The sequence below is a fragment of the Bison bison genome, unplaced genomic scaffold (assembly GCF_000754665.1).
Source record: "Bison bison bison isolate TAMUID 2011002044 unplaced genomic scaffold, Bison_UMD1.0 scf7180017864168, whole genome shotgun sequence".
Classification (NCBI taxonomy): domain Eukaryota; kingdom Metazoa; phylum Chordata; class Mammalia; order Artiodactyla; family Bovidae; genus Bison; species Bison bison.
In genome coordinates this window covers 141,322-154,208 of record NW_011494740.1, presented here as the reverse complement: position 1 = coordinate 154,208, position 12,887 = coordinate 141,322, and the positions used below count along the sequence as shown (strand labels likewise).

The window sequence follows — 12,887 nt, the reverse complement described above, 5'->3', positions numbered from 1 at the left end:
TAGAACAGGTTCTAAGTATAAATTGGTTTTTTCTTCTATGTTTGCACATGTAAAGATTAAAAATATTATTCTTTAGATATTTAAATTTTTACTATTTTATGCCTCATTTTTGCTTTATCAGGACCTGCAACTTTTTGTTAATGCTATGTATATACCAATACTTTACCTTGGAATCAGTCCACGTTGGTGGTATTCCTAATAACAAAAAAGACAGATAATAATATCAGAGAGAAAAAGCTTTATTTAAGAATATATTCAGGTGTTGAGTTGTCATATATGATGGTCATCCAATCAAACTATATGAAATTATCAAATCCATAGTGATGTCAATATAATTAGCATCATCTTCAGGTACAGAATTATTCACCACAAATTTATAGATACTCTATTTCAGAGAACTTGACAGAAAATTGACTATAGTACACTAAAGAGGAAAATATTCTTGACTTGTGAATATATATTCTGTGTGATTTCATATTCAAACAAAATCCGTTGAACAAATTGAGAATAAAATGAAATATATAGTTTACTTCTGTCACATGGTGATGCTTAAGATGAGACTAATATTTGACAACTTGGGATATAAGGGAGCTTGTAATATTATGCCTTGGGATTCCTGAAATTTGCCAAAGATATTGAATGGAGGTGGCTTTTATATGAATGGAGGTGACTGGCTTCAAACTGTTGGCTTAGACAGCAAAGAATCCACCCGCAATGTGGGAGACCCAGGTTTGAACCCTGGGTTGGGAAGATCCCTGGAGAAGGGAATGGCTATCCACTCTAGTATTCTTGCCTAGAAAATTCCATGGGCAGTGGAACCTGGCAGGCTTCAGTCCATGGGGTTACAAAGAGTTGGACATGACTGATAGACTAATACTTTCACTTTTGATTCTTAGCATTTGCTGAATTTGTTGAAGATTTTAAGTTATTATACTTTGAAATACAGTTACTAGTGTAACTGATTATACTGTGACACAATTGTGACCTCAACTGTAATTATTTAGTTTATTCCTAATGAAACTAGTAGCTTAGATTTAGAAATATATTTACCATACTCTCTTCTTTTGAACATCTTTATTTGACTAATACATCATCATGTTTTAGTAATTCAGTGTTATATATGTCATGGCCTTTTCCCACTTTCTTGCTGTTCCTTGATTTTGGAAGTTTAGTGACATTATAATCAGTTGTCCATAAGGATGATTGATATTTGTTTCATAAAGTTATAAATTCTTCATAATTTTTTTCATAGCATTTATGACTTCCTTATTTCTTAGACTATAAATAAATGGGTTTAACAAGGGAATCACCAGAGTATAAAAAATAGCAACAGGTATATCTTTATCTTCATCATTAACTGAATTTGGTCGAACATACATGAAAAGAAGGGAACCATAGAATATTGAGACAGAGAGAAAATGGGATGCACATGTAGATAAGGCTTTGCCTTTACCCTCTTTGGACTTCATCTTGAAAATTGTGAAAAGAATAAAAAGGTAAGAGATTATTACTGTGGTAATAGTGAAGACTAAAACTGACCCTGCAAAGATGAATATCATCAATTCATTGATATAAGGATCCACACAAGAGTGTCTGTATAATGGAAGGACATCACACAAAAAGTGATTGATTTGATGAGACTTACAGAAAGTTAGCCTAAACAGAAGTCCTACTTGAATCATGGGATGAATGTTTCCAGCTATGTAGGCCCCTGTGGTCATCTGAATGCAGAGTTTCTTTGACATCATGGTGTGGTACTGCAGTGGTTTGCAGATGGCCACATAGCGATCATAGGCCATTGCTGCCAGGAGAAAGCAATCTGTAGTTTCAGCAAGGCAGAGACAATAAAATTGTGCCATGCATTCATAGAGGGAAATCATTCTGTCTTTAGAAAAGAGGTTCTCTAGTATCTTAGGGGTAATGGCACAGGAACAACAGGAATCCATCAGCGCAAGATTCCCCAGAAAGATGTACATCGGTGTGTGAAGACGATGCTCTGTGACTATCAGTGCCACCAGGCCAAGATTTCCCACCATGGTGATCAGATAGATGGTAAAGAACACCTGAAACAGAAGGGTCTTCAGCTCTGGATGATTTGTAAATCCTATCAGGATAAACTCTGTTGTCAAGGAGTGGTTATCCTCAGTCATATCCACCTTTTCTATTGACATAGGAATTGTGGAGATAAGATTTGAAATTATAATGTCAATAATTTTCCCTTCAAAAAAATTTTTTTTTATATATTGAATAGAGCTCTTCCTTATTTCCTCTGGGAAACAGGGACACATACCTGTATGAGACATTCATTTCTCTGTAATGTCAGCTTTTATGATCTTGATTCTGAAACTCAGATTTCCCAAGAATATTTTGGTAATTCTAGGGAGGATGCTTACAATGGAAAAGGCTTGTCTTTAAGAATTTATGAAGAATACTATACGTATCAGTGTGTGCGTATGTGTGCTCAGTTGTGTCTGGCTCTTTGCGACCCCACTGACTGTAGAGTGTAGCCCACCAGGCTCCTCTGTCCATGGAATTTTCCAGGCAAGAATACTGGAGTGGGTTGCCATTTCCTTCTCCAATTCATATCCAGGACACTCATATTTGATTCAGCATTCCCAAATAACATATGTCAGTTTTTATATTAGAGGTCCTTAAATATCAAGTCACTTTATATATATATGTGTGTGTGTATGTATGTGTGTATGTATGATTGTGTGTGTGTGTATATATTAAATTGAGCAATATTTTTCACACACCCTCTCAGTAGAGGGTATGTTTAAAATGTGTACACAGATATGTTAAATTTATATCTTAGGAATTGCATGAAAATCACTAAGGGTTAAGGAGAGGCCTGTTCTTCTTAAAGAAAACTACCTTGGAAAGCTAAGAAAAGAAATACCCATAGCTTATCACCTCTTTTATCTGTTTTCCCAGGGTCATGCTAAATCCATTATTCTCTTTGAAGGTACCCAAATATCTAAATCCTTTCCTCTTTTATATTAAGCATAATTTTTATATATGATACTTAATGAAGTTTACTCAGTGCCCCAGACTGTATACCAGTCTCCATTTGTTGAATGATCAAGAATGTCTTATATACCCGATACAAATTAGAATTGCTTATGTAAAATCCAATATTGCTTTTGTTTCATGTGTGCATGCACAATTTCTTATGTTTAAATTTATTTATGTTTAATTCCAGGATAACTGCTTTATAATATTGTGTTGGTTTCTGCCATACATCAACATGCATCAGTCATAGGTGCACATATGTCCCCTCCCTCTTGAAACTCCCTCCCATCTCCCACCCTATCCCACCCCTCTAGGTTGTTACAGAGTTCTGGATTGAGCTCCCTGTGTCGTATGCTAGATACTTTGAGGTTTCCTGTGACTTATACTTCTATAACAGCTGTGGAGAGCTATGGGAAAAAAGCATGATTGACTCCAGTCCTATGTCCAGTTCAGTGACCTGGGATGGGTGAACTTGTTTTCAGTATCCTACCAAACATCCTTAATGAACTATTTGGTGTATGAAAATTGAAATTTGATCATGAAGAATAGTTTACAAAGGATAGTATTGAAATTCATTGTTTAAAAAAATTAGCGTCTCTTTCTTTTACCTGAATTAGTGTATCTACTATTTTACTAATTCCAGGGAAAATTATGTAAGATTTTCTGAAGTATGTCACAGTATGTAAAAGCTAATAAATAAAAGAAAGCCATGCCTTTATACTTTAGTTTTCTAATACTTAGGAAGAGAGAAAATCCTTTAAATCTTAATGTGATTTATGAGAACAAATCTTGCTTTTCTTTTAAAGGCTATATTCTATTATTATTTAGTGATCTACAAGAACATTTTGACTGAGTTTCAATTATATAAATTCTTCGGTCAAAATGGTTTATTTGAATTCCAAACTACAGGCAATGGCTGAAAGTTTTCTTTATTTTTTTGTTTTAAAATATTTAATAGCTAAGATAGAAAAAACTTTCTGTATGTAGTCCTTAATGATATAACAGAATTATATTCTGTTCTTTCCTGTATTTTTTGAAGTTCTACGTTATAATCAGAGAGGTCAGCATAAATTGCAATAAATTTTCTCATCCTAGTTCCCATAGTTTTCAGTTTTGAGACTAGCTAGAATGATAACTAGTTGAAATCTAGCAACAACAAAAAATGCTCAATGATTCAGAAAAATAAACATTAATTGACATTAATATTAAAAGTAAAAGTGAACTAGACTATTCCTCTTACCTTGATTTCACTAAGTGGTTTGTAACACCTCATTGTTTGCTTTATGGTTTAGGTCTACTAGAATTTTAGAATATAAACCTCTAACACATTTGGGATTAAAAGAATAAACAACTGGAAGGCTACTAATAGGCCAGTGTTAATAATTATTTTCCATACAAATGTAAATTTTCCATCAAATGCTAAAGGGATTTCCTTGCAATGACCTCACTGTATTTCTATGGGGAGATTAGGTCACTATGACATACACTCCTCCCTCCATGGGATTCTCTAGGCAAGAGTAATGGAGTGGGTTGCCATTTCCTTTTCCAGGGGATCTTCCCAACCCAGGGATTGAACCCAGGTCCTCCGCATTCCAGGCAGACGCTTTAACCTCTGAGCCACCAGGGAAGTCTGACATACACTACCTAACTTTAATTAAAGATCACCTGTGGTTTGGGAAGATCCCCTGGAGGAGGAAATGGCAACCCACTCTAGTATTCTTGAAATGGCAACCCACTTCAGTATTCTTGTCTAGAAAATCCCATGGACAGAGGAGACTGGTGGGCTGCAATCCATGGGGTTGCAAAGAATCAGACACAATTTAGCCACTGAGCATGAATGAAAAATTTAAAGTGAAAGACCTTCATTAAAGTCAGTAAGGTAATTTGAGATCATCTTGCTGAATCTTATTTAACTGACCTAATTTTTATGATTCTTTGCATTCTTTGTGTAAAATGTAAAATGGTCAGAAGAGGTTGGTTTCACCTCCTACTGGATGAATTAATATGTTTATGGGATTAATATGGTTTGTGAAAGATGATTGGATTTGAAGGTGTAGAAGATTCAGCCATGGTATCAACTTCTTCCCTCTGTGAGTTGACTTTGGCTTCATGTCCTCCAAAACCCATTTTGGAAACTTTGATGTTATTAATATTATATATTCCTACATATGAATTACTGAGACTATTCTCTTTTCTTTTAAATTTACAGCAGCTGCATTTGTCTTTATTATGCTGATTCCCCCTTAATTCTAATGATCACTTTTCAGCATGCCGTATATTTGTTAGTACATCTATAATCAGTCACTCATCCCCCAGCCTCTATGAGCTTAAGAGGGAAGAGATGTCTCTCTTATGTTCATTTCTTTATTTTTAACACTTGAATAATATGTGACACTTTCAAGTGCTGAACAAATATTTGTCTGATGATGAAAAAAGATAATACTCCCTTGCTCATGTATTTGAAATGGTCTTTAGTTCATTTTTAAACAAATAATTTCCCTTATTTTGCCAGCCCTGTTGCTGCACAGTTGCTTTCTTCCTCTCACCACAGGGCACTTGACCATGTACATTCCTTCGCTCTTCCTCTGTGCACCTGCTTCATTAATTTGCTTATGTTTCCTCATCTAAAATACCTTTTTCTCACTGTCTATCACCGCAGTCCTACTCATTCTTGATCTCAAATGAGATCTCTTTCTTAAGGATTTTTCTAGTCCTCCCTCTAAATTAAAAGGTTTTCTTTTTCCTGGTCTTTGTAATAATTACCTGCCTTTATAATGCATTTGTGACTTTATCAAATATGAATTGTATATGTTATGTGTCTTAATTGTAAAGACATTGGCTAAATATTCGTAAGTCACTGGTCATGTCTTACGTCTTTTGGGCTCCTGACAACGAAATGAGTTAGATCCTTAATACAAGCTGCATTGATTTTTCAAATTTCAGTTCTGTTTCACCTTAAATCAAATATTTACAATATACAGGGTGTTGGAAACAACTGTGGGTAGAATAAGCACAGGATAAGGAGTTCTTAGATTTTAGAAATGGCTCCTGAAAAGAAGTTCATAATCTAGTGGGGAGAAAACAGTTACGTTGGTAACGAGGAAACAACTCAAGCTGTGGTATAAAAAAGTATAAACATATAATATGGAAATAAGGAGAATGAAATGAATAGAGACCTGAAAGAAAAAAAAAAGATTTTTTCATTGGAAGTATCATTTCACATGAACCTTGGTGGATAAGTAGCATTGTACTACATGAAGCACATGTGGAAAAGAAACAGCAGATTGGAAGCATATGTTAAATTTTGGAAGGTTGAAATAGCAAGACCAAATTACAAAGTGGATAGTTTGGCTGAAGTATATGCATACATGATATAGGAGATATTTACAGTATCTTATTTATACGTACTTACAGGGCATGGGAAAATTGAAAATTGTTGTGTTTGGGTCCTTCCCTGATAATTCCCTGAAGCCTCTCAGTAAGGTCAAAACCAATGCTAAAAGGAAACTCCAAAGAGCATCTAATTATCTGCCTAACCAAGCTGTGGTGTTTGGTACTATTGAAAATCTTCAACTTTGGTTCTGTGGTAAAACTCACTGCTTCTGTCTTCCTGAGTGTTCCATCTCAGTTTTAATGCTGGGTTGTGTTTCTCTCTTTGCTTTTACAGTGTTGTGTTCCCCTTGGTTCTGTACTTGACCAACTTCTCTTTCATTCTCTGAGTTTCCTCCAGATTATCACATCTACTTGTATATTTCAGTTATATTCCATCTTCTGATGATTTCATTATAGGAGAGTAACAAGACTCATTTTTGGTTTTAATTTACAACCCCTTTTATTTTTATCATCTTTTATGTATTGCTGTTTTACTTTTTAGTTTTATATTATATTGGAGTATAGTTGATTTTTAATGTTGTGTTAGTTTCAGGTTACAGCAAAGTGATTCAGTTATACATATTTTTATTTTATCTTTTTCAAATTCTTTTCCTGTTTAAGTTGTTGTTGTTCAGTCATTAAGTTGTGTCCGACTCTTTGTGACCCCATGGACTGCAGCACGCCAGGCCTCCCTGTACCTCACCATCTCCCAGAGTTTGCTCAAGTTCATATCTATTGAATCACTAATGCCATCCAACCATCTCATCCTTTGTTGCCCTCTTCTCCTTTGCCTTTGATCTTTCCCAGCATCAGGGTCTTTTCCAATGAATTGGCTGCTCGCATCAGGTGGCCAAAGTTCTGGAGCTTCAGCTTCAGCGTCAGTCCTTAAGATGAGTGTTCAGGTTGATTTCCCTTGGGATTGACTGCTTTGACTCCTTGCTGTCCAAGGGACTCTCAAGAGTCTTCTCCAGCACCTCAATTCAAAAGCATCAATTCTTCAGCATTAAGTCTTCTTTATGGTTGAACTCTTACTTCCATATATGACTATTGGAAAGATCATAGCTTTGACTATATGGACCTATGTCAGCAAAGTTATGTCTTTGCTTTTTAGTATGCTGTCTAGGTTTGTCATAGCCTTTCTTCCAAGAAGCAAGCATATTCTCATTTCACAGCTGCAGTTACCATCTGCAATGATTTTGGAGCCCAAGTGAAAATCTGTTACTGTGTCTACTTTTCCCCCTTCTCTTTGCCATGAAGTGATGGGACCAGTTCCATGATCTTAGTTTTTTTTTTTAAATGTTGAGTTTTAAGCCAGTTTTTTCACTCTCCTCCTTCATCTTCATCAAGAGGATCTTTAATTCGTCTTCACTTTCTGCCATTAGAGTGGTATCATTTGCATATCTAAGATTGTTGATATTTCTCCTGGCAATCTTGATTTCAGCTTGTGATTTATCCTGCCCAGCATTTTGCATGATGCACTCTGGATATAAGTTAAATAAACAGGTGAGAATATACAGCCATTTCGTACTCCTTTCCCAATTTTGAGCCAGTCATTTGTTCCATGTAAGGCTCTAACTGGACTTCCCTTGTGGCTCAGCTGGTAAAGAATCCGCCTACAATGCAGAACACCTGGGTTCAATCCCTGGGTTGGGAAGATCCCCTGGAGAAGGGAAAGGCTACCCACTCCAGTATTTTGGCCTGGAGAATTCCATGGGCAGTATAGTCTATGGGGTCACAAAGAGTTGGACATGACTGAGTGACTTTCACTTCATTTCACTTCAAGTTCTAACTTGCTTTTTGACCCTTATACAGGTCTCTCAGGAGACAGGTAAGATGGTCTCTAGTATTCCCATCTTTTTAAAAAATTTCCTCAGTTTGTTTTGATCCACACAGTCAAAGGCTTTTGCCTTTGTAATCATTGAAACAGAAGTTGATGCTTCTCTGGAATTCCTGGCTTTCCCTATGATCCAGTATGTTAGCAATTTGATCTCTGGCTCCTCTGCCTTTTCTAAACCCAGCTTGTACACTTGAAAGTTTTTGATTCAAGTGCTGCTGAAGCCTGGCTTGAAGGATTTTGAGTACTAGCTTACTAGCATGGGAAGTGATCGCCATTGTCCGGTAGTTTGAACATTCTTTAGCTCTAGCTCTGCCCTTCTCTGGAATTGGTATGAAAACTGACTGTTTTCAGTCCTGTGGCCAACGCTGGGTTTTCCAAATTTGATGATAGCACTTTTGAGTGCAACTCCCTATTGAGTGGAGCACTTTAACACCATCATCTTTTAGTATTTTTTATTTTATATAGCTCAGCTGGAATTCCATCACCTCCACTAGTTTTGTTCGCAGTGATGCTTCCTAAGGCCCACTTGACCTCACACTCCAGAATGTCTGGCTCTGAGTGAGTAATCACACCATCATGGTTATCTGGGTCATCAAGACCTTTTTTCTACAGTTCTTCTATATATTCTTACCACCTCTTCTTAATATTTTCTGCCTCTGTTAAGTCTTTACTGATTCTGTCCTTTATCATGCGCATCCTTGCATGAACTGTTCCTTTGATATCTCTAGTTTTCTTGAAGAGATCTCTAGTCTTTCCCATTCTGTTGTTTTCCTCTTTTTTTCTTTTTTTTTTTGCATTGTTCACTGAAGAAGGCCTTCTTATCTCTCCTCGCTATTCTCTGTAACTCTGCATTCAGTTGGGTATATCTTTCCCTTTCTCCCTTTCTTTTAGCTTCTCATCTTTCCTCAGTTTTTTGTATGACCTCTTCTGACAAACACTTTGCCTTCTTGCATTTCTTTTTCTTTGGGATGGGTTTATTCACTGCCTTCTGTACAATGTTATGAACTTCAGTCCATAGTTCTCCAGGCATTCTGTCTACCAGATCTAATCCCTTGAATCTGTTTGTCACTTCCACTGTATAATCATAAGATATGTGATTTAAGTCACACCTGAATGACCTAGTATCAGTCCCCACTTTCTTTAGTTTAAGCCTCAATTTTGCTATAGGGAGCTGATGAGCTGAGCCACAGTCAGCTCCAGGTCTTGTTTTCACTGACTGTATAGGGCTTCTTCATCTTTGACTACAAAGAATATAATCAATTTGATTTCAGTATTGAACATTTGGTGATGTCCCAGTGTAGAATCATTTCTTGAGTTGTTGAAAAGTGTGTTTGCTGTGACCAGTGCATTCTCTTGGCAAAGCTCTATTAGCCTTTGGCCCTGCTTCAGTTTGTACTCCAAAGTCAAACTTGCCTACTACGCCAGGTATCTCTTGACTTCCTTCTATTTCATTCCAGTTCCCTATGATGAAAAGGACATCTTTTTTTGGTGTTAGTTCTAGAAGGTCTTATAGGTCATTATCAGATCAGATCAGATCAGTCAGTCAGTCGTGTCCGACTCTTTGCGACCCCATGAATCGCAGCACACCAGGCTTCCCTGTCCATCACCAACTCCCGGAGTTCACTGAAACTCACATCCATCGAGTCAGTGATGCCATCCAGCCATCTCATCCTCTGTCTTCCCCTTCTCCTCCTGCCCCCAATCCCTCCCAGCATCAGGGTCTTTTCCAATGAGTCAACTCTTCGCATGAGGTGGCCAAAGTACTGGAGGTTCAGCTTTAGCATCATTCCTTCCAAAGAAATCGCAGGGCTGATCTCCTTCAGAATGGACTGGTTGGATCTCCTTGCAGGCCAAGGGACTCTCAAGAGTCTTCTCCAACACCACAGTTCAAAAGCATCAATTCTTTGGTGCTCAGCCTTCTTCACAGTCCAACTCTCACATCCATACATGACCACAGGAAAAACCATAGCCTTGACTAGACGAAACTTTGTTGGCAAAGTAATGTCTCCGCTTTTGAATATGCTATCTAGGTTGGTCATAACTTTCCTTCCAAGGAGTAAGTGTCTTTTAATTTCGTGGCTGCAGTCACCATCTGCAGTGATTTTGGAGCCCCCAAAAATAAACTCTGACACTGTTTCCACTGTTTCCCCATCTATTTCCCATGAAGTGGTGGGACCAGATGCCATGATCTTCATTTTCTGAATGTTGAGCTTTAAGCCAACTTTTTCACTCTCCACTTTCACTTTCATCAAGAGGCTTTTGAGTTCCTCTTCACTTTCTGCCATAAGGGTGGTGTCATCTGCATATCTGAGGTGATTGATATTTCTCCCAGCAATCTTGATTCCAGCTTGTGTTTCTTCCAGTCCAACGTTTCTCGTGACGTACTCTGCATATAAGTTAAATAAACAGGGTGACAATATACAGCCTTGACGTACTCCTTTTCCTCTTTGGAACCAGTCTGTTGTTCCATGTCCAGTTCTAACTGTTGCTTCCTGACCTGCATACAAATTTCTCAAGAGGCAGATCAGGTGGTCTGGTATTCCCATCTCTTGAAGATAGAACTGGTCAACTTCATCTTTGTTGTTAGTAGTTGGGGCATAGACTTGAATTGCTGTGAAGTTGAATGGTTTGCCTTGGAAATGAACTGAGATCATTCTGTTGCTTTGGAGATTGTGCCCAAGTACTGCATTTCAGTCTCTTGTTAACTATGAAGGCTACTCCATTTCTTCTAAGGGATTCTTGCCTACAGTAGTAGATATAATGGTCGTCTTAATTAAATTTGCCTATTCCTGTCCATTTTAGTTCACTGATTGCTAAGATGCTGATGTTCACTCTTGCCATTTCCTACTTGACCATGTCCAATTTACCTTCATTCATGGACATAACATTCCGGGAGCCTATGCAATATTGTTCTTTACAGCATCAGATTTTACTTTCACTATCAGACATATACATAATTGAGTATCATTTCCGCTTTGGCCCAGCCACTTCATTCTTTCTGGCACAATAGTATAATTGCCCTCTGCTCTTCCCCAGTAGTATATTGGACACCTTCCAACCCGGGGGCTCATCTTTTAGTGTCATATCCTTTTGCCTTTTTATACTGTTCATGGGATTCTCACTGCAAAAATACTAGAGTGGTTTGTCATTCCCTCCTCCAGTGGACCATGTTTTTCTCAGAACTCTCTACTATATCCCATCCATCTTAGGTTGCCCTGCCTGGCATGGCTGGTAGCTTCATTGAGTTACATAAACCCATTTGCCACAAGGCAGTGATCCATTAAAGGGCCTGTTTAGGTTACTGCAGAATATCGATCAGAGTTCCATGTGTTGAATAGTAGGTCCTTGTAGGTTAACTATTTTAAAATAGTAGAGTGTACATGTCAATCCCAAACTCAATTTATCCATTCCTCAACATTTTCCCTTTGGTAACCATAAATTTGTCTTCTAAGTCTGTTTCTGTTTGGTAAATAAGTTCATTTGTATTATTAAAAAAAAAGATTCCACATAGAAGTGATTTTATATGTATTTGTCTTTCTCTCTCTGACTTACTTCACTTAGGAAAATCTCCAGGTCCGTCCATGTTGCTGCAAATGGCCTTATTTCATTCTTTGTTATGGTAAATTATATCCTGTGGTATATGTGTTCCATGTCTTGTTTATCCATTCTTCTGTGGATGGACATTTAGGTTGTTTCCATGTCTTGGCCATTGTAAATAGTGCTGCAGTCAACATTGGGGTGCATGTATCCTATTGAACCTTGTTTTTCTTCAGACATATGCTCAGTGAAGGGATAGCTCTATTTTTAGTTTTTTTTTTTTTTATTTTATTTTTAAACTTTACATAATTGTATTAGTTTTGCCAAATATCAAAATGAATCTGCCACAGGTATACATGTGTTCCCCATCCTGAACCCTCCTCCCTCCTCCCTCCCCATACCATCCCTCTGGGTCGTCCCAGTGCACTAGCCCCAAGCATCCAGTATCGTGCATTGAACCTGGACTGGCAACTCGTTTCTTACATGATATTTTACATGTTTCAATGTCATTCTCCCAAATCTTCCCACCCTCTCCCTCTCCCACAGAGTCCATAAGACTGTTCTATACATCAGTGTCTCTTTTTCTGTCTCGTACACCCGGTTATTGTTACCATCTTTCTAAATTCCATATATATGCGTTAGTATACTGTATTTATGTTTTTCCTTCTGGCTTACTTCACTCTGTATAATAGGCTCCAGTTTCATCCACCTCATTAGAACTGATTCAAATGTATTCTTTTTAATGGCTGAGTAATACTCCATTGTGTATATGTACCACTGCTTTCTTATCCATTCATCTGCTGATGGACATCTAGGTTGCTTCCATGTCCTGGCTATTATAAACAGTGCTGCGATGAACATTGGGGTACACGTGTCTCTTTCCTTCTGGCTTACTTCACTCTGTATAATAGGCTCCAGTTTCATCCACCTCATTAGAACTGATTCAAATGTATTCTTTTTAATGGCTGAGTAATACTCCATTGTGTATATGTACCACTGCTTTCTTATCCATTCATCTGCTGATGGACATCTAGGTTGCTTCCATGTCCTGGCTATTATAAACAGTGCTGCGATGAACATTGGGGTACACGTGTCTCTTTCCCTTCTGGTTTCCTCAGTGTGTATGCCC

The 12,887-nt window shown here is 37.6% G+C and overlaps 1 protein-coding gene across 1 annotated transcript; it reads right to left on the bottom strand.

Moving 5' to 3' along the window:
- Positions 1-1,223: 1,223 nt before the first annotated feature.
- On the bottom strand, positions 1,224-2,150 carry LOC104990084 (olfactory receptor 5K3-like). Its single transcript, XM_010842008.1, has one exon. The coding sequence runs from the start codon at positions 2,148-2,150 to the stop codon at positions 1,224-1,226; it is 927 nt and encodes a 308-aa protein (XP_010840310.1).
- Positions 2,151-12,887: the final 10,737 nt, after the last annotated feature.